This window comes from Heterodontus francisci, chromosome 6, assembly GCF_036365525.1.
Source record: "Heterodontus francisci isolate sHetFra1 chromosome 6, sHetFra1.hap1, whole genome shotgun sequence".
Taxonomy (NCBI): Eukaryota; Metazoa; Chordata; class Chondrichthyes; order Heterodontiformes; family Heterodontidae; genus Heterodontus; species Heterodontus francisci.
In genome coordinates, this window is record NC_090376.1 from 87,655,630 (window position 1) to 87,676,359 (window position 20,730).

The 20,730-nt window shown below is 41.2% G+C and overlaps 1 protein-coding gene across 6 annotated transcripts in view; it reads left to right on the forward strand.

Moving 5' to 3' along the window:
• cep295 (centrosomal protein 295) overlaps positions 1-20,730 on the forward strand; it is a 191,908-nt gene that overhangs the window by 144,554 nt on the left and 26,624 nt on the right. For 5 of the 6 annotated variants that reach the window (XM_068033994.1, XM_068033998.1, XM_068033995.1 and 2 more), the window contains 4 exons: positions 6,566-6,737; positions 12,399-13,105; positions 15,755-15,901; positions 19,496-19,616. In XM_068033994.1, coding sequence (XP_067890095.1) covers positions 6,566-6,737; positions 12,399-13,105; positions 15,755-15,901; positions 19,496-19,616 — 1,147 coding nt within the window. The remainder of the gene's footprint in view (positions 1-6,565; positions 6,738-12,398; positions 13,106-15,754; positions 15,902-19,495; positions 19,617-20,730) is intronic. The other variant, XM_068033997.1, reaches the window with a different exon arrangement.

Consider the following 20,730-nt stretch of genomic DNA (forward strand, 5'->3'; position numbering starts at 1 on the left):
AATCTGTCCCATTTAGCATGGTGGTAGTGCCACACAAAACTATGGACGGTATTCTCAATGTGAGGATGGGACTTTGTCTCCAAAGGGACTGTGCAGTGGTCATTCCTACCAAAACTGACATGGACAGATGCATCTGCCACAGGCAGATTGGTGAGGACAAGGTCATGTATATTTTTCCCCTCTTGTTGGTTCTGTCACCGCCTGCTGCTGACCCAGTAGCATCTATGTCTGTTAGGACTCAGTCAGTAGTGGTGCTACCGAGCCACTCTTGGTGATGGACATTGAGTCTCCCACGCAGAGTGCACTCTGCGCCCTTGCCACGCTCAGTGCTTCCTCCAAGTGCTGTTCAGCATGGAGGAGTACTGACTCATCAGCTGAGCCGGGGTGCAGTAGGAGATCAGCAGGAGATTTCCTTGCCCGTGTTTGACCTGATGCCATGAGACTTCATGGGGTCTGGAGTCCATGTTGAGGGCTCCCAGGGCAACTCCCTCCCTACTGTATACTAATCTGCTACCCCCTCTGCTGAGTCGTCTTCCAGTGGGACCGGACATACCCTGGGATGGTGATGGCGATGTCTGGGACAATGTCTGTAAGGTATGATTCCGTGAGTATGACTGTCAGGCTGTTGCTTGACTAGTCTGTGGGACAGCTCTCCAACTTTGGCGCAAGTCCCCAGATGTTAGTAAGGAGGACTTTGCAGGATCGACAGGGCTGGGTTTGCCGTTATGGTTTCCGGTGTCTAGGTCAATGCTGGGTGGTCTGTCCGGTTTAATTCCTTATTAACTTGAGCTAGATATAACTGAGTGGCTTGCTAGGCCATTTCAGAGGGCATTTAAGAGTCAGCCACATAGCTGTGGGTCTGGAGTCGCATGTAGGCTAGACCAGGTAAGGACAACAGATTTCCTTCCCCAAAGGACGTTAGTGAATCAGATGGGTTTTTACAACAATCGACAATGGCTTCATGGCCATCATTAGACCAGCTTTTAATTCCAGATCTATTAATGGAATTCAAATTCCACCTTCTGCTGTGGTGGGATTCAAACCCATCTTCCCTAGTTACCAGAGTTTGTTCTTTTTTTAACTTGAGTCATGTGACAACCAGTAAATGTTGTCGTCAAACCAGTCTTTTCAGTGTTCTTGATGAGCCTCTTGTGGGGGGGAAAAAACTGATCCAACATTTCTTCAGTTTGACCATGAATTCTCAACAAAAATTTTTTTTCACAAGAACAGAAGCACTTTCGTAACACTGTGGGGAAAGGTTTAAACTAATTTTGTAAGGGGGTGGGTACAAAGATAAAGCATGAGAGAGGAGGAACAAGGGTCAGAATACTGATAAAATTGAATAGTACTAAAGTAAAGAATAGTTAAGAAACCAAAAGGATCAGCTGGGGCAGATGCAAGGCAGTCTTAGATGAGTTTGGAGTACATGTGTGTAAATGCATGCATCATGGTAAATAAGGTTGATGAGTAGCAGGCATGGGTTGCCATGTGGGACTTCTGTACTGGCAATAGCAGAGATCTGATTCAAAGAAGGGGAGATAGGAAACTTAATATTCCTGGTGACAAAGTACTCAGGAAAAATAGGAAAGGAAAGGAACATGAGAGGAGTGTGGTATGGTGGTATTAATCAAAGAAACTGTTATAGCATTGGAGAGAGGTGATGCAGTTGAGGGGTCAAAAAATCTATTTGGATATAATTAAAGAACACTAAAGGAGCTATTACGCTGCAGTGTACACAATAGGCAACCAAATAATAGGAAAGAGATAGAGGAGCAATTTGCAGAAAGAGAAGAGAACTGCAGAGTAGTGATAATGGAGATCTTTAATTATCCTGATAGAGACTGGGATGTAAAGGAAAAAGAAAGGAAGGATTTCCTGAAATTTTTCACAAGAGAACTTTCTTGATCATTGTGTTTCCAATCCAGGGGATTCTGGAGAATGAAGTGGGGCAAGTGGATCATATTTCAGTGGGAGAGCGCGTTTGCGGAACAGTGATAATGAGCTTTAGAATTGTTGAGGAAAAGAACAAGGAACAATCAAACATCAAAATACTTATCTGTAGGAGGACCAATAGGTGAGTTGAAATGGATCTGTCCTAGGTGGATTGCAATCAAAAATTGGTAGGCAAAACAGTAATTGAACAATGGGAGGCCTTCAAGAAGAAGATGGTTTGGTTACAGACCATACATATTCCCATGAGGGGAAAGGAAAGGCATCCAAAACAAGATGACTCGAGACATAAAGATTACAATGAGATAGAAAAGGAGGCTTATGACAAATATAAGATTCATAATACAATTGAGAACCAAGCTGAATATAGAAAGTACTGAGGACATCTTCAAAAGAAACGGAATGAGGAACAAGGAGAGAGTACAAGAATAGATTAACAGTTAACATAAAAGAAAACCCAAAAGTCCTTTATAAACACTCAGATAATAAAAGGAAGGGTGGGCTGATTGGGGACCAAAAAGGAGATATTCTTGTGGAGACAGAGGGCATGGCTGAGGTGTTGAGTACTTTGCATCTGTCGTCTTTGGAGTAGTGGATGCTGCCAGTGTAGCAGTAGAGGAGGGGGCAGTAGCAATATTGGATAGGATAAAAATAGATAAAGGAGGTATTTAATAGATCGGAAGTCCTCAAAGTGGAATTGGTCCCCTGGTCTGGTTGGGATGCATCCTCGGTTACTGGGAAAAGTAAGAGTGGAAATTGTAGAGGCTCTGGCCACAATGATCTAATCCCCCTTGTATTTGGGGGTGGTGCCAGAGGACTGGATGATTGCAATTATAGCATCACTGTTTTTAAAAAAAAAAAACAGGAAGAGGAATAAACTTGGCAACTATACCCAGTCAGCCTAACGGTGGTGGTGAGGAAATTAGAGACAACAATCCAGGATGAAATGAATTGGCATTTCAGATAGTATGGGCTAATAAATGAAAATCAACACCGATTTGTTGAATGCAAATCGTGTTGGGCTAACTTGATCAACTTCTTTGAAGTCACGGAGAGAGTTGATGAGGGTCGTGCGGTTGATCTGTATCTGGGCTTTCAAAAGGCATTTAATAAAGTACCACATATTTGTTAGCAAAATTGAACCCCATGAGAAGCATGGATACGAAATTGGCTAAGGGAGAGTAATCAAAGAGTAATATTGAACTCTTGATTTTCAGACTGGAGGAAAATAGACAGTGGTGTTCCCTGGGGGTCTGTATTGTAACCACTGCTCTTTTTGATATATATTGATTGGACTAGGGTATACAGGGTATCATTTCAAAGTTTGCAGATGATAGGAAACTCAAATGTAGTAAACAATGAGGAAGATAGTAACAGACTTCAGGAGGACATAAACAGGTAAAATGGGCAGACAAGTGGCACTTGAAATTTAACAAGAAGTGTGCATTGATACATTTTGGTAGGAAGAATGAGGAGAGGAATGAGAGGGAACTAAATGGTACAATTTTAAAGGGTGTGGAGGAACAGAGTAACCTAGGGGTGCACGTACACAATTCTTTAAAGGTGGCAGGACAAGTTGAGGAGGCTTTTTTAAAAAAAAAAGGAACCTTGGCTTTATTAATAGAGAATTGGATAAAACAAGGAAGATATAAACATTTTTATAAAACGATGATAACAGCAACAGCTGGAATATTGCTTTCAATTGTGAACACCATACTTTAGGAAGGATGTCAAGGCCTTGGAGAGGATGCAGAAGACATTTACTAGAATGGTACCGGGGTAGGGACTTCAGTTACGTGGCGAGACTGGCGTAGGCAGGGTTCCTCTCCTTAGAGCAGAGAAGGTTAAGGGAGGATTTAATAGAAGTGTTCAAAATCATGAATAGTTTTGATAAAGTAAAAGAAGAAAAGGGTCAGTGACTAGAGGGCACATATCTAAAGTAATTGGCAAAAGAACCAGAGGCCTGTAATATTTTTTTCTCTGAGTACTTATCCAATTCTCTGAATATTATTGAATCAGCTTCTGCTACCTTTTCACCAGAGGCAACTTAAACATGATTTTTATGTAGCATGTTGTTGTCATCTGCACTTCACTAACTAAGCAGGGCACTTAGAAAAATTCAAGGTAATCAGGCAGAGTCAACATGGTTTTGTGAAAGGGAAATCATGTTTAACTAATTTTTTGGAGTTATTTTGAAGAAGGAACATGTGCTGTGGCTAAAGGGGAGCCGGTGGATGTGCTGTATTTAGATTTCAGAAGGCATTTGATAAGGTGTTACATCAAAGTTATTGTGGAAAATAAAAGCTCATGGTGTAGAGGGTAGCATATTGGCATGGATAGAAGATTGGCGAGTTAACAGGAAACAGTTGGCATAAATGGGTCATTTTTTGGTTGGCAAGATGTAACAAGTGGTATCAGTGCTGGGGCCTCAAATTTTTACAATTTAAATAAATGACTTGGATGAAGGGACTGAAGGTATAGTTGCTAAATTTGCTGATGACACAAAGATAGGGAGGAAAGCAAGTTGTGACGAGGACATAGAGGCTACAAAGGGATGTAGATAGGTTGTGACTGGGCAATGATCTGGCAAATGGAGTATAATGTGGGAAGATGTGAAATTATTCATTTTGGCAGATAGAATTAAAAAGAAGCATATTATCTAAATGGTGAGAGATTGCAGAGCTGAGATGCAGAGGGATCTGGGTGTCCCAGTGCATGAATCGCAAAAGGTTAGTATGCAGGTGCAGCAAGTAATTAGGAAAGCTAATAGAATGCTATCATTTATTGTGAGGGGAATTGAATACAAAATTAGTGAGGCTATGCTTCAGTTATACGGGGCATTGGTGAGACCACCTCTGGAGTACTGTGTACTGTATTGGAATCCTTATGAAAGATGTAACTGGGTTGGAAGCAGTTCAGAGACGGTTTACTAGACTAATACCTGGAATGGACAGGTTGTCTTGCGAGGAAAGGTTAGACAGGCTAGGCTTGTATCGCTGGAGTTTAGAAGAGTAGGAGGCAACTTGATTGAAACATATAAAATCCTGAGGGATCTTGACAGGGTGGATGCGGAAAGAATGTTTCCTCTTGTGGGAGAATCTAGAACTAGTGGTCACTATTTAATAATGAGGGGTTGCCCATTTAAGACAAATGAGGAGAATTTTTTTCTGAGGGTCATGAGTCTTTGGAACTCTTCCTCAAAAGGCAGTGAAAGCAGAATCCTTGAATATTTTTAAGGCAGCAGTAGATAGATTCTTGATAAGCAAGGGGGTGTGAAAGGTTATCTGGGGCAGGTGGGAATGTGGAGTTGAGGTCACAATCTTTTGGTGGTATTTGTTGAGGGATGAATGCGGATCAGGCCATCAGTTTCCTGTTCAAGTAGGGCAATAGGATCTTCAGTATACACCTGCACGGGTAGATGGGATATCATTACTATCAATGGAATATTACTGGTACAGAATTCAGTTTTGCTTATATAAGGCACTACATTCCAAAACTAATTCACTGTCGATGAGACATTCCACTGACCTGACCAGCTACTATATCAGTGTAAGTATTTTTCATTCCGAATCCCTGTAGACCTTTATTATTAAAGTTACTGACATTTGTAACACACATTTGCTATTCTTTGTATCCTTAGTTCTTCAAAGAGAAGTACCATTTTGAATGGGGAAATTTTATAAATCACAGCTTCCCTTAAGATTTTTGATGTGATCTGATACTGGCATAGAATATTGTCCAAGTGACCTTTATCATGTCATATAGAAGCTGCTTCAGTTTATTTAGAACTAAGCAGGTTCTGTGCCAACTTTGAATTGCCAGCTCAATTCTGCTGCATCTTTTTAACCAGGAATGGGATCTAGGAGTCATAGCAAACTGGATCCTTCAAGACATCAATCTAATTTTTGGTCATCAAAATAACAAATGTGTTAAGTTGTAAAAGAGGCACCGTGGCTGTTAAAGGAAGTAAACCTGCTAATTGTATTGATCAGGCTGCAACTTGATATTGTATGAGGCTCTGGAACCCAGTCTAGAAAAGATGCAACTGAGATAGAAATATACAACTGAAGGGGCTCGAGAATAAAATGTATAAAGATAGGCACAAAGGACCGTGACTATTGATAGGAGAAAGCTGAGTGGGAAACTATTTTGAAATTACTGCTGTTTAAGGATCTAGAGGATCAGTTAAGGCTATTTGCGTTGGTATGAGACTGCGAATCAGAGACACATGAGTATTACAAGAACTTTAAAAGTGCCTTTAATGTAAAGGATGTTGCAAGTTGCTTTACAGACAGCTGCTGCCCTGCAAGGACTTTCTTGTTGAATTCACTGCTGTGGTTTCCTAAAGTGTGTAAGAAATTTTAAAAGTCCAGGTGCTTATTACATGATAGGATTGTCTTTGTCCAACCTTTTATTTTCCTTCTGAAGTTTCAGGGTTAAAATTGGCTGATTTATTCATGCAGTTCAGAAGTGAGAAATGTCAGATGTTCCTCTTTGCGGAAGCTCAAAACACAGCAATGTTACTGATGCTTCAGATCCCTTAATGTATGTGAAAATTGCCCCATTTTAGAAAAATGGGAAAAACTGAGGTAGCATTTCTTTTAAATTGTTACAGAATTCAGATGTCTTTGATACTGATGACAACGCAAAAAATCAGCATTCTAAACCAGCCACAAGCTCCGAGATCAAGTCTTCTACTGACAGCATTGTATCTACACCTGACCATGGAAGAACAGCTTGCAATATAGATCAAAGGGAAGAATATATTCAGCAGGATTATAATGTTGGTAAGTGTTTGTCTGGAAAATAGGGGTGGTGGTTGGTTGGAGAAGAGAGAACCCACCATTCCTTCCAATGTATTATTAATGTGCCTATAAGTATACCTGAATACTCTTACTTAAAATGGTCCGGGAAAGTTATATAGTTGGTAAAATGTTTTGCATCAAATTTTCAGTTCTACAATCCTGTAGAATGTAAAAACAAAGATTATATGTACATAGAGTAGGCAGGTTTTTGATGCAGTGCAACAGACTGCCCCAAATCGTAGAAATTTCTACACTTAACTGCTGCTAAGTAGCTCAGACTTTCATACAAAATCGTGCTAATAAAGTTTGTTGGTATTTGTACAATAACGAATCATATCCCATACCTAATTGCTCTATTCGATAGTAACTACTGGTACTAACGTTTGAAGTTTGGCCACATAAAATTAGTTCAAGACTGTACATATATGGAATATAACTCTGTTCATCCAAACATCCAGAAAATTCCAGTAGTTTTAAGATGGGCAGTTCTGATTAGAAATGATTCCTGAGCTGTGCTGATGTACTTTGTGGTCTAGAATACACAGCGAGTAGTAATGACCTGCAACTCGCTGCTCACAAGGGTGGTGGAAGCAGAGACGATCAGTGACTTCAAGAGGATGTTGGATGGCCGCCTGAGAGAAATAGCTTTACAGGGCTATGGGGATCGAGCCGGGGAGTGGGACTGACAGCATGGCTCCATGGAGAGCAGTTGTGGACTCGATGGGCCAAATAGCCTCCTTCTGTGCCCGTAAATGACTGACTATGGTGTTCACTGTATCCTGCCATAAGTGGAATATATGACCTCCCCATACTCTAGTTCTGAGTGCCCTGCAGATCCAATTTTGAGTCTCGTGATCTTGACTCCTATACTGGCCCACTAAATGCATGGAGCAAATTCCATGAAATTTCATGTTTGATCTTGCAAGCAATTCGACTTGGTTCAGTGTCTGTCCAGTTCCTCACGTGCAGCTGTAATACAAGTACTCTTCTACTTACTGAACTGCTAGTTATTCGAACTATTTGCAGAAATTCTGACAATAGTACTAAATTTGCTAGTTGTCAGTGGTATTTCACCAAAGGCTGCATTTGCTGACAATGCAACCACTAGGTGGCGCAGTACTTGCACATGCACAAATGCAGACTCTTCAACTGGAACGTCTGTGTCTGCAACATTCAGGCAGCTGCCAGGATTAAAGATGGCGCTGCTCAATTTGTCACAGGAAATGCTTTTGGCTAGATCACTCTCGCAAACTAACCTTGCATTAAGTTGGATGGAAGCCCAGTAATATGCTACTGTGTAGTTATAGGATACTAACTGTAATCTTCAGATCCATTTAATATTCCAATAATCCTATTAAATATAAAAGGAATTTATGATTGAATTTCCATTGGAAGATAGTGAATTGGCCCCGCAATTGATGGAAAAGAAAATCGGGTAGATTACAAAATGTGCTGCTAATTCATTATTGTGATTCGTTTATATGACTGACCAGGACTGATTTCACCCAAACACAGCTATTTGATTAGAGATACAGCACTGAAACAGGCCCTTCGGCCCACCGAGTCTGTGCCGAACATCAACCACCCATTTATACTAATCCTACACTAATCCCATATTCCTACCAAACGTTCCCACCTGTCCCTATATTTCCCTAACACCTACCTATACTAGTGACAATTTATAATGGCCAATTTACCTATCAACCTGCAAGTCTTTTGGCTTGTGGGAGGAAACCGGAGCACCCGGAGAAAACCCACGCAGACACAGGGAGAACTTGCAAACTCCACACAGGCAGTACCTGGAATCGAACCCGGGTCCCTGGAGCTGTGAGGCTGCGGTGCTAACCACTGCGCCCTGTGCCGCTCCTGCCCCAGTGGCTGGCTGCTCTTTTCCACCCCTTCCCCACCCCCCAACTCGGCAACAGGCTTTCTCCCCCTCCTCCCCACCAGCCGCTCCGGAACTTGCTGCTCCCCCCTCTCCCCCCACACTTCCCTGGCCGATTGTTCCCTGCTTGCGTCACCCTGCTCTCTTCTTGCTCCCCCGTCCCCACCCCTCCTCCAGCCTCTAGCTCTAGGCTGCACCACTTTCCCCCCTCTCGGCCACTCACTCCTACGTTTCATCAGTCACCATGCGCTGCCCGAAGAAGCTAGCGGCTGGAGGGGAAGCGGAGAGCAAGTGGCCGGAGTGTGGAATGGCACGACGTGAGGAACAATCGGCCAGGCAAGTGGGAGGGTTGGGGGAGCAGCAAGGTCTGGAGCGAGCAGCTGAGGGGAGGAAGCGTTGAGGCCTGGAGCGAGTTGCCGACGGGGGGGTGGGGGGTGAAAGCTCCACTCTCAAAGTCTCCCATTCAGTCGCTTCCTCCAGCCGAGTGGGGGGGCTGGATACCTGACTGCACATGTGCAAAGATGGACCTCGTGAGGTTGGCGCTGCGCGATGATGTCGTCCCGCGCATGCGCCACTTAGTCCCGGCAAGATGTAGCTGCGCATATGCGCAGCTTGGCACGCTCTGACATCAGCGGGCCGCTGCTTTGTCAGGAGTCACTTTGTTTACCAAAAGCAGTAATATCAAATCGAAGTACTTAAATATTAATCTGTGTACCAAGTGTTAAAACCACAAATACCACCCCCCCCTCACCCACACTAGCTATCGCCCCATTGCCGGGGCCTGGCTGACTGTTCCTGGCGACCCTGACCCCAGTCATCTTTGCCAGGGCCTTCTCCAGTCTTTGGTGCAGCAGGGCCTCCTGCAGTACCGGCGGTCTCCACTGCTCCCAGTGGGGCTGCTAGCTTACCGATTGGCTGGCAGCTCCGGTCAGGAGCTTGTCCCTTTAAGGAACGGTGTTCCCGAAGGTGGGCCGCTAATTGGCTGCCCACCAGTGGCTTCGGGCGTCTGATGGAGGGCCAAGATGGGGGCTGGCCCTCCAGCAGGATGCATGCTGCCAGAATAAATGCAGCCCTATGTGTTGGTTAGCTTGCATCAGTGGCTGTAAGATTACAATGTGATTGCAATTGGGTATGGTAGGTTATGTTACTGTGCTAGTAATCCAGAAACCTGGACTGATAATCCAGATGCAGGAGTTCAAATCCAACTATGGCAGCTGGTGACAAATAATACTAGAATTAAAAGAATGCTTGTAACAGTAATAGTGGCAATGAAATTATTGGATTGTTGTAAAAATTCCTATGGTTCATGGATATCCTTTAGAGAATAAAGTCTGCTGGCCTAGATGTGATTCCAGACCCACAGCAATGTGATTGATTCTTAAATACTTTCTGAAATGGCCGATCAAGCCACTCAATTGTATCAAATTGCTATGCAAAAGTCTTAAGACTTAAACTGGATAGACAACCCAGCATCAACCTGGGCATGACAAAGCCCAGTTGACCCTGCAGTGTCTTCCTCACAAACATGTGGACTTGTGCCAAATAGGAAATAAAAACAGAAAATGCTAGAAATACTCAGCAGGTCTGGCAGCATCTGTGGAGAGTGAAATAGTTAACCTTTCAGGTTGATGACCCTTCATCAGAACTGAGAAGAAAATTAGAAATGTAATAGGTTTTAAGCAAGTGAAATGGAGGAGGGTGGGAAAAGCAACAAAAGGGAAGGTCTGTGATAGTGAGAAAGACAGGATAGGTTAAATGACAAAAGAGTTAGTCATACTGAATCAAAGGGAGTGGTGATGGGACAAGAAAAGAAACAAAAGATGTACCTAGAGCATGTGTGCTGCCAGTTGAAAAAGAAAAACAAACATTGCAAAGAAAACGAAACAAAATGTGGCAGAGGTTACAATCTGAAATTGTTAAAAAAACCCAATGTTGAGTCCTTCATCACCATCCTTTGGTATGCCCTGTTCAACTGACAGGACAGACCTACCAGAGGTGGCGGCAGTGGCATATTGGGAGGGAATGGCCCTGGGAGTCTTCAACTTTGATTCTGGACCCCATGATGTCTCCTAGCAACAGGTCAAACATGGGCAAGGAAACTCCTGCTAATTATCACCTACTGCTCTCCCTCAGCTGATGAATCAGTATTCCTCCATATTGAACACCACTTGGAAGAAGCACTGAGGTTAGCAAGGGCACAGAATGTACTCTGGGTGGGTGACTTCAATGATCATCACCAAGAGTGACTTAGTAGCACCACTACAGACTAAGTTGGCCATATTCTGAAAGACATGGGGATGGATTTTATGGGGCCCCCAGATTTGGTGAGACCCCTAGAATCGCAATGGGGTGCAGAGGACCCATCACCCCCTTGTTGCCAAGTGCTTTTGCCGGGGGCAGGATTGGCCGATAACTGCCTTCCTGCCCAGAGGCCAGTGGAGTTCGGGGTGGGAGGGAGGGGTTGCCTCCGTCACATGGGGAAGGCACCTTGTAAAATGGCGCAAATTGGCTGCCATGCTTTCCTACATTAAAACAGTGACTATATTCCAAAAAGTACTTAATTGGCTGTAAACGTCCGGTAGTTGTGAAAGGCGTCTTTACTCTCCACTTGCCTGGATGAGTGCAGCTCCAACAACATTCGAGAAGCTCAAAACTATCCAGAACAAAAGTCATTGCTTGATTGGCACCCCATTCACTAATTAAAGCATTCCCTCCCTCCACCACCAGTGAACCATGGCTACAGCATGTACCATCCAAAAGATGTACTACAGCAACTCGCCAGTGATTCTTCCACAATACCTTCCAAACCCACTACCTCTACCATTTAGAAGAACAAGGACAGCAGACGCATGGGAACACCTCCACTTGCAAGTCCCTTTCTCAAGTTGCATACTTGGAAATACATTGCCGTTCCGTCATTGTTGTTGGGTCAAATTCCTAGAATTTCCTACCTAACAGCACCGTGGATGTACCTACACTGCATGGACAGCAGTGATTCAAGCAGGCAGCTCATCACCACTTTCTCGAGAGCAATTAGAGATGGGCAATCAATGCTGGATTTGCCAGTGCCACCTACGTTCCAGGCCTTGTACCATATAATTCACAATTTATTATGTGGAGTGGTGCTTAAGCTGACTCAGCTCCTGTTCATAATGCAGTATTATTGTCCAATTTATTATGCTTTTTACTGAAACATCTGACGACAAATGCGAGTCATGACTAGTGTTTTGTAAATGACAGTTAATTATCAATTTTCAAGTACTTTGCATTCTATTTTCAGAGGCGAGACTGAATTTTTAGCAAGCTTTTGTATGTTACATAGTCTAATAAGGTTTTATCTCTACTGGTGTAATTTTTTTGCTGACTAATAAAGCAATGTTTTTTGTTGAAAATATTAATGTTTCACCAAATTTTAGCAGTATTTAAGTGCCATTTTTCTCATCAGTCCATTTTGGTTCTTTTTGAAATTGAACACACTCCAAACTATCTCTCCCATACAGCTGTATGGAAGAAGTGAACTGTCTTAATAATTCACCCTATTTGTTACTGAAACTAGGAGGTGCCTCATTGACTTATTTCATAAGCCTATACAGCACGTTTTATTAAAATTCAGTTTCAGTAAATGCAGCAGGTGAAACAGATGCCTTGGTGTGCAACAAGCAGAGGATATAGTATAGTCTAATGGATATTCAGATGCATAGTGTGGAATTCAATCTTTGCTGAAGATGTATTGTGTAACTAATCTATATTTTTTTTAGAAGGCAGTGGGTTGCAATCTTTTCAACCATTTCAACTGGAAGTTACTTCAAGTGAATACAGTTTGAACACTGATGGTTATGGTGGAAGTCTAACATATGACAGAACTTCAGAACAAGGATTTAATAATGAAACGTCTTCAATAAACAGTGAATATTTTCCTCCATCTGATCTCATAAGACCAGGAACCGTAGCTGCTGCTTCATGGACTCTGGAATCTGCAAATCAATCAAGTTGTTCTGACTTAGCCATTGAAAATTTGCGAGGAGATGATGGAGAAAACCCACAGGAGCATTTTGGTTCATTCATCCAGCCTGATGCAACATTGATTACAGTAAATGACTACTATAAAATTTCTGATGTTCAAAATGGAAAACAGCTGGAGGACTATGAGTGCATAACTCCAAAGGTTATCACTTTTACAAAGAAGATAAATTCAAATGAGGTGGATGAAGTGACCACTTCGAATGATCAGTCTAATGAAGCCTCTAAGTTAATGTTACCAGAGGAGCACAATTACAATGGTAGTGAAGTGCAATGTGTTTCAGAGCAGAATCACATGGTACAATCTGAGCAGTTATCTCTTGTGAGAGAAGGAACTGCTGCTGTACTGGATAATGAACTTGAGTATGGGGGACAACAGGATCAGCCTCCATCTTCAAACCTTGCATCAGAGGTTTACAGGTCACAGCGTATTATACCAGTGTGGGTAAGTTTTAATATATATGTATGTATGTTTTGGTTCAAAAATCAACCGAAGGTACTTGTGAACAAAGAATTGATCTGAGTTGACTCCATTGTATAAACCGTTTTGTTTAGTTTACTTATAAATAGCAAGGTGGTGTGTTTTTATTATGGTGAAGTGTCAAATTACATTCCATGATGTACATTTATCGTGGACTCTTGGGTCAAGTATAGCTTGGCTGGCAACAAAGTAAAGTTTCTCCCCTTTGTTGCAACAATGTACCTACATTTCTATCACTTCAAGATTTTGGACTGAATTTTACAGCACCCGCCCAATGCCTCCGGCAGAGGCCTGCCATGGGCCTGGATGCCAGGAAAGCCTGGCCCAATACTGCCAGCAGCAGCGAGGCCTCGTGGCAGCCCCCACCCACGCCACTAGGTGACGGAAGATAAATCTGCACATGTAAATGAAGGAATAAATGTCCTGCCCGCTGCCACTGTCTGTTCCGGAGCGATATTGGTGCTGGTGGCCAGCACTCCTGCCCCTTCGGATACCTGTCCAGGGATCCAAGGTGGGACACTGGTGGGGAGGGGGGAGCAAGTAAGTGTTTCAGTGCTGGTGTGGGGGGGGGGGGGGCGGAGTTAAAAGTAATTTCATTGGTGGAAAAGATGATGGGAAGGCGTAAAGTTTATATTTGTTATTTTTTTTGTGGGGGGGGGAGGCCAGGTGGGGTAGGGGAAGTGTTTTTGGGGCGAGAGGGCAAGTAATGCATTGCATGGGTATTGGGATGGGTGAGGGGCAAACTAAATGCTCAAAGGCTGTTGACGCCATTGCTGGGGACGGACTGCCCGCCCCCTCCACGTCATTGGGCTGGGTGGTTCGCCCCAGCTGAATAGCACGGCAGCTCCACAAAGTTTTACGGCAATGTAAAATGCAGCCCTTTTTTTCATTTCCAGAGCCAATTACCATTGTGCTCTGAACGAGATTGCCAATTCATGCCACATTCTGTGCTTTGGGCTCGGGGCCACTCGGAACTGGACCAATACTACCAAACTTATTCATATTGCCAATGAAGAGACTTGGATATCATTACACTAGGTGGTGTATGAACCCAGGTCACAGATTTAAAATAAAAACTACAGGATAACTTACTGGATCATCCTCTCCATTAATATCACCATCCTACGAAATTTGAAGTTCAGATTTTTTACATAATCTGAGATTATGTAAAGTTAGACTTTACTGTAATTATAGAAATTAGATTTGTAAGTTTAATGTCTATATTGGGTATGAATTAAGTTGTTCCGTTACATAATTAATGGTTAAACAAAAAATCTAAGATGTTGCATATGGTGTGTGTGCGTCATATTTCATAAGTGAATAAAGAACCTTAAGTCCCCTTATTTTCTATTGAATGCTCCTGTCACATACCACCTTTTTTTAAAAGTGAAAGATAATGCATAATAAATATTACTTATTTGGTTCTGAAAGTATTTGGACACAACTGGATCACATTATTCATGACTGTTAAAATACATTGGCAAACAGTCAAATACATACACAAATTTGGTAGAGCAGGACTCACATTGGTAATGATTTTAAATTGAATTGTGAGATATAAAACTTAAACATTCAAAAGTGCCAATATTCTGGGGGCACAGTTTAGTAATTCTTGATCAATGCTTTAACAGTAGTGCAGTCAAGAAAGTGCTTTGCAATATTTTTATTGTAATATTAAGAAGACTGGCTTGGATTTTATTTTGCCACAACTGTAATTGGCGGCGGCTGTAAAAGATGGCGGCCCGCACATGTGGGCTTTACTCAAAGCTGCAACGTTATACGCGGCAGCGCATTTACATTGCCAAGGCAGACACCCACCCCCCCCCCCCGCGATGATGTGGGAGTGGGTGGGTGATCCGCCCCGGCAACAGCTTCCGATGCCATTTTTGAAGGGCTTTCGGCCCTAACATTGAATTTCAATATTTAAAGGAGTAGACACGTTAAAATTTATTTTATTAATGAAAGAAATGTATCTATCCCGCCCCCCCCCCCCATCCATTTGCTTCATTTCTTGCCCTCCCACCCCCAGCCTCCCCCCAAAAATATTTACCGTGCATAACTGACCCCCCCCGCCCCCCCACCCCAAAGTTCAGTAACTTCCTTCATCCCCTCCACCAATCGGAATCATTTTTCCCTGCTCTTCCCAGCCCCACCTCCCCTTGCACTGAAATAATTTCCATGCTTCCCACCCCCACCCCAAACCCGGAACCCCCAACAGTGTTCCACATCAGATCTGCTGCCACCAATATGGCAATGGAATGGATGCCGGGAGCGGGGTAAGTATTCAATTCAATCACTTTCATGTATTTAAATATTTAAATTTCGGCCCTGTCGCCGAGTGGCGAGGGGGCTGCCACGGCGCCCCACTGCTGGCAATAAAGGGGTCAGGCCTTCCCTGCGTGAGGCCTATGGTGGGCCTCTCCCAGAGGCATTTTCCAGGCCCCCGTGCCACGACCTCTGACGTCAGTGGCCCAGTTCAATCCAGGTCTCTGAGTGTATGGCATTGAATTTGGTTCATTTTTTATGAGCCATGTTCTCGGGATTTTTCTTTGTAATATATATGCTACTGTTGTACGGGCGTACTAATGATCCATTTTATAAATACCACTTTAGGAAATTGAGACAGATGTTGGGATCATGGAAGAACCTGAACTGACACAGTTGACACTGAATGATTCAACATTAGTAGATGATGAACTAGGACAGGAGTTTCCAATTGAAAATCTGATTAGTAAAAATGAATTCCAAGCATTTTCTCAGGTAAAGTATCAAATAAACATTATTCCTTCAGCTTCAGAGCTTTACTTTACAAATTATCTTGTCTTCTCACCCGTAAGCAAAATTCAGCTGCACAGATCAATTTAAGCTTGATGTTCATAGATGTACATAAATTTCAGATTCAAATGGTATCTGCATTATTAGTATTTTGAATGTCTCTAGGTTTTATTTTTACATATTTGGGATGTATATTTTACATTATGTACTAAATATACCTTACCAGTTGACAGCCATTGGAAGTTGGCATGTTGTATGCTATATTTATGAAAATACTGCCCTCCAGTGTGCTGAAGCTGCTATACCCCACAATTTATTGGAAAAGTTGGTTTATTTTTGGTTATCCACCTGTCCTTGAGTTAATGCTAGAAAATTATTAAACTTCCAATACAGATGATTTAGAGGTGGTACAGTACATCTGGAGCAGATTAACATTTTGTAACATTACAAAATTATTAGATGCAAGTTCATTTTTCCCCTGTCATTAGTTTTTTGGATACATGTTGATGAAAGCAGAGAGTTGAAAATGGGTACTTTCCCACAAGATTGGAAATTTAGAAATGGCAGAATATTACATGTGTGGGGAATTTTTTGCTTTTTTTACATCTTTTTTTGTTCCATCAAATATTAGTGATATAAGTACTAATAAGGAACCATTGTAGAGGCAAAAGGATTTTAAGTGACTTTGTTTGTCTGATAAACTACTGCAAAGTTAAAGGTGTATTACTTTAGATTGCATTTCAAAGATTGAGAGTTTTTCTGAAGAAGGGTATTTTGTCAATAACTAAAATGAAGTTTTTAAAAAAAAATTTAACAAAAAAACAAATCTGCACAACCATGGTATACTACTGCCATAATTCTCAATATAATATTATTCTTTGTACATCAATATGGCCTTCATTTTTTTCATTGAACCCAAATGTTTGACTTTAAATTAAAAATAAAAATTATTTTGTATGAATAGGATGTACTAGTCCCAGGGTACTACATTTAATTGACCTGGTCATATATCACATGAGGAACAAAGTCACAATTGGTTTAATTGTTATTTTCTTGAAAAATTAAATCTTGTGGAGCCCAAACAATTTACTTATGCAGCTGCCTCGGCATAAAGCAAATTCCATAGAGACTAGCCAACTATCAACTTAAGAAGCTTAAGAATTCACTTGGTCTTCTAATCCTTGAATATTCTGGGTTCAGACTAGCTTTTTAATTTTTTTTTTAAATTTTGTCAATTTGTGTGTTCTATTACAACCATTTCGTTGTTATGCTGACTTAGAATCCCCAAAATACTTTTTTAAATAACTGACCTTGTGGAATTTTGAAGCTTTTCTGATACTACTTTAAGGTTTCAGCTCTGCTTTGAGGCATGTGAGGCTGCATACAATAACACCACTATTCTCAGCTAGAATAGAGGTGATTACTTTCCCCTTATTGTCATAAGATGTTTTTTCTAGACATAATTGAATTGCTGCTGAGAGCTGGGCTAAGAAGTGTTACTGTTGGGGTATGAAAAATCACAGGTGAAAAGGTAGAGAGAAAAAGGAGTATGTTGGGAAGTGTAGTATCATGTAATTAGAATTTTAGGGCTAATGTGCTGTCAAGTAACTTATGAATAATAAAAAGCAGTGCATGGTATACACCATTCGCTTTTAGAGATTTAAAGTATCTGTGATTAGAGACTTTCATGTTAATTAAGATTTTTTTAAAATTTGCATAGATGATGTCTAGGCAAGAACTGGAAGAAAGGGTTTTTTAAAATTAAAAATTTAAACCACTATCATCTATTCTCTTCCATGCCTAGCAGCCTATGAGCCAACACATTCCTTCCACTGCTGATTGAGTGGGCTGATTGAGCTTGAGCATTAAAACTGGAAGTGGGTGGATTGAGCTCGAATTTAAATTTCCCATTAATATTCCTTGGCTGAAAACCAGTCCAGTGTGCAAATTTCACTTTCCACCTCACCTGAGCTAACTTTTTTTTTTCTAAAATTCCCACTTTTCCAATCTAGTGTCCTTGGTTTTTGTTTTTTTTCTACTTGAACGTTTTTTTTTAAAACATATAATTTTAGGGTCACTACTCTTGAGATGCTCACTGACATTGGAGCTTTCAAAACAAATAGATTTTTGTTAGTTAAGGGCATCAATGGATATGGAGCAAAGGCAAGAAAATTGAGTTGCAGATCAGCCACAGTCTACTTGTGTGGCAGATCAAGATCAAGGGTCTGATTGGCCTACTCCTTTTCCCTCCAATTTTCCTAACTCATCCACCAGTAATGCCCCTCTCCTTTTGAGGGCAGACATATTGCTTGAGAAAGGGGTCCTGCAGGTGCCTTAGGAACTCCATTCCCTTTTCTTTGCTTGGGTCAGTAAGGAAGTAAACATTGAGTCGGTAATTAAAATCTAGAACAATAATTTTTTATTCCAATTTATCCACAGTTTTTTCTCTCTTATTTCCTTCCCATAATTAGGGAGTCTGTCCTAAAGCCCCAGATAATGTGATATTCCCTTTTTTATTATTGACTGTGCTGTATGCAACATGCATTGCCTCCTTCACCAGTTTTGGCAGTCCTCCTCCTTTCTTTCTTTCTTTACCAATTTTGTCACTCCAAAAAAGAACCCTGATTTTATTTCCCACTTCTGCCAAGTTTGCAGTCAAGTTTCTATGAGTGCTAATTCCCACACTCTTGAGCATCTTTGCCCGTATGCTTTGGATTTTTTATTCATATTTAATGCCACTCGATCATTTTTTTAAAATCTAACTATATGGAAGGACATTATAAAGTCTGAATAAAGAAATATATTGCCATAATTTTAATATGGCTGTTCATGTGAAAAACCTAAAAGTGTTAGTAAATCCATTTCAACTGTGATATTCAAACTCATTTGGGGAAATTAAAAGGAAATATCCTTAAATAGAGCAAATTTAAAAACCTCTCCAATTTCTAGTTCAAAAGCTGGTTTAAACCATTATTTGAAAACTTACTGTAGCTCTTCAAATATTCTGTCACTTGTGAAATACAGCTATTTGGCATAGATGATGTCTAGGCAAGAACTGGAAGAAAGGGTTTTTTAAAATTAAAAATTTAAACCACTATCATCTATTCTCTTCCATGCCTAGCAGCCTATGAGCCAACACATATGCTTCTGAAATTCCTACATGAAATGGAGTACATAGCGCTTTGGAATATGTCAGTTTTAGCAGTTTGTATGTTCAGTTGCAAGAAAGCAAGAGCAGCTCATTCTACCAATGTCATGTAGCATTTCTGGCAAGTAATAATGGCATCGATCAAAGTGAAATGATGGTTAAGATGTTTGAAAGTAAAGTTAAATGCCTACAGTACAAGGTTCTAAAGTCAGAATTAAAATAAAAGGTATGATTACTAAACCCAGCTTTCCCATAGTAAGAGTAAATTGCTTTATTTTTAATTAAAATTTAATTAATTTTAACATAAAGCATTATTTCAATAAAATACCACTAAGTAGCCAAGGGGTCAGGGAAATTGGTTATAATTTGATTCAGTTTCCTAATTTTTGTCTTTAAAAGTCATGTAGAATAATATTTCTATCTTTATGTAGGCAAGTGGATTGCAGCCTTTGATGCATGAGACCACAGATCTCTCAATCTCGACCTTGCACAACTTGTCAGATGCAAATCACAAAGTAAATTACAAAGAATCTTCTCAAAAATCTCCAAAAGGTATGGGGAAATAACTTCAAAATTGAAAACACTGACACTTCAATGTTTAGCAGTTGGTTCATTGCATTGTTTCTTCTACACAGTTTGTGATACATTTTTCTTTTAAGCTGATAAATTGCTTTAGAGAGATGGCTTGTTTGCCTATTACAGATAACCAGTAGTAATAAACCCTTCAATAGGATGAAGTGAATGATGAGCTAAATGTTTAGTTAGAAACATAGAAAGATTTATAACATAGAAGGATGCTGTTCAGCCCATCTGTGTCTGTGCTGGCAGAAAAAGGGCAATCCAGTCTTCCTGTTTTCTAGCTTTTGGACTGTCATCCTGTCGGTTACAGAACCTCAAGTGCGTAGCCAAGTGTTTTATTTAAATGCGATGAGAATTTCTGTCTATCTTACACTTTCAGGCAGTGTGTTCCAGACCCCCACCACCCTCTGGGTGAAAATATTCCTCTTCAATTCCCCTCTAATCCTTCTGACAATTACTTTAAATCTATAGAAAAGCAAAATACTGCAGATGCTGGAAATCTGAAATAAAAACAGAAAATGCTGTAAATACTCAGCAGGTTAGGCAGCATCTGTGAAGAGAGAAGCAGTTAGCATTTCAGGTTGATGAACTTTTATCAAGAACTGGCAAAAGTTAGATGTAACAGGTTTAACAGAAGATACAAAGAGCAAATGGAATGTCTGTGATGGGGTGGAAAACAGGAAAGATTAAATGACAAAAGGAGATGGCAGTAGTACAATAAAAGAAACAAAAGATGGGTCAAGAGGAGCTGAGAATGACAAAAGCAGAATCATTATCAGCACTGGTTATGATCTGATGTTATTGAACTCATTGGGCTGAGTTTTATGGGCCCCCTAGGGACGGGAATGGAGATGTAGGGGGCCCATAAAATCACGTGGGAAGATGGGGTATGAAGTGCTCTTCGGCTTCCTGAAGCCTTCGAATTTAGTCTGGGGGGTGGGAGGGGTTGGTGGGGGAAGGCTGAGGACGGCCATCCCGCCTTGGGCCAACTGAGGGCCCATTAAGTGGCCAATCAGTCCTGTGTTTTTAATGCCCTGCAGAAGGATGGATTGGAGTAGTGCTGATTTATCACAATGAGGAAGTAAGT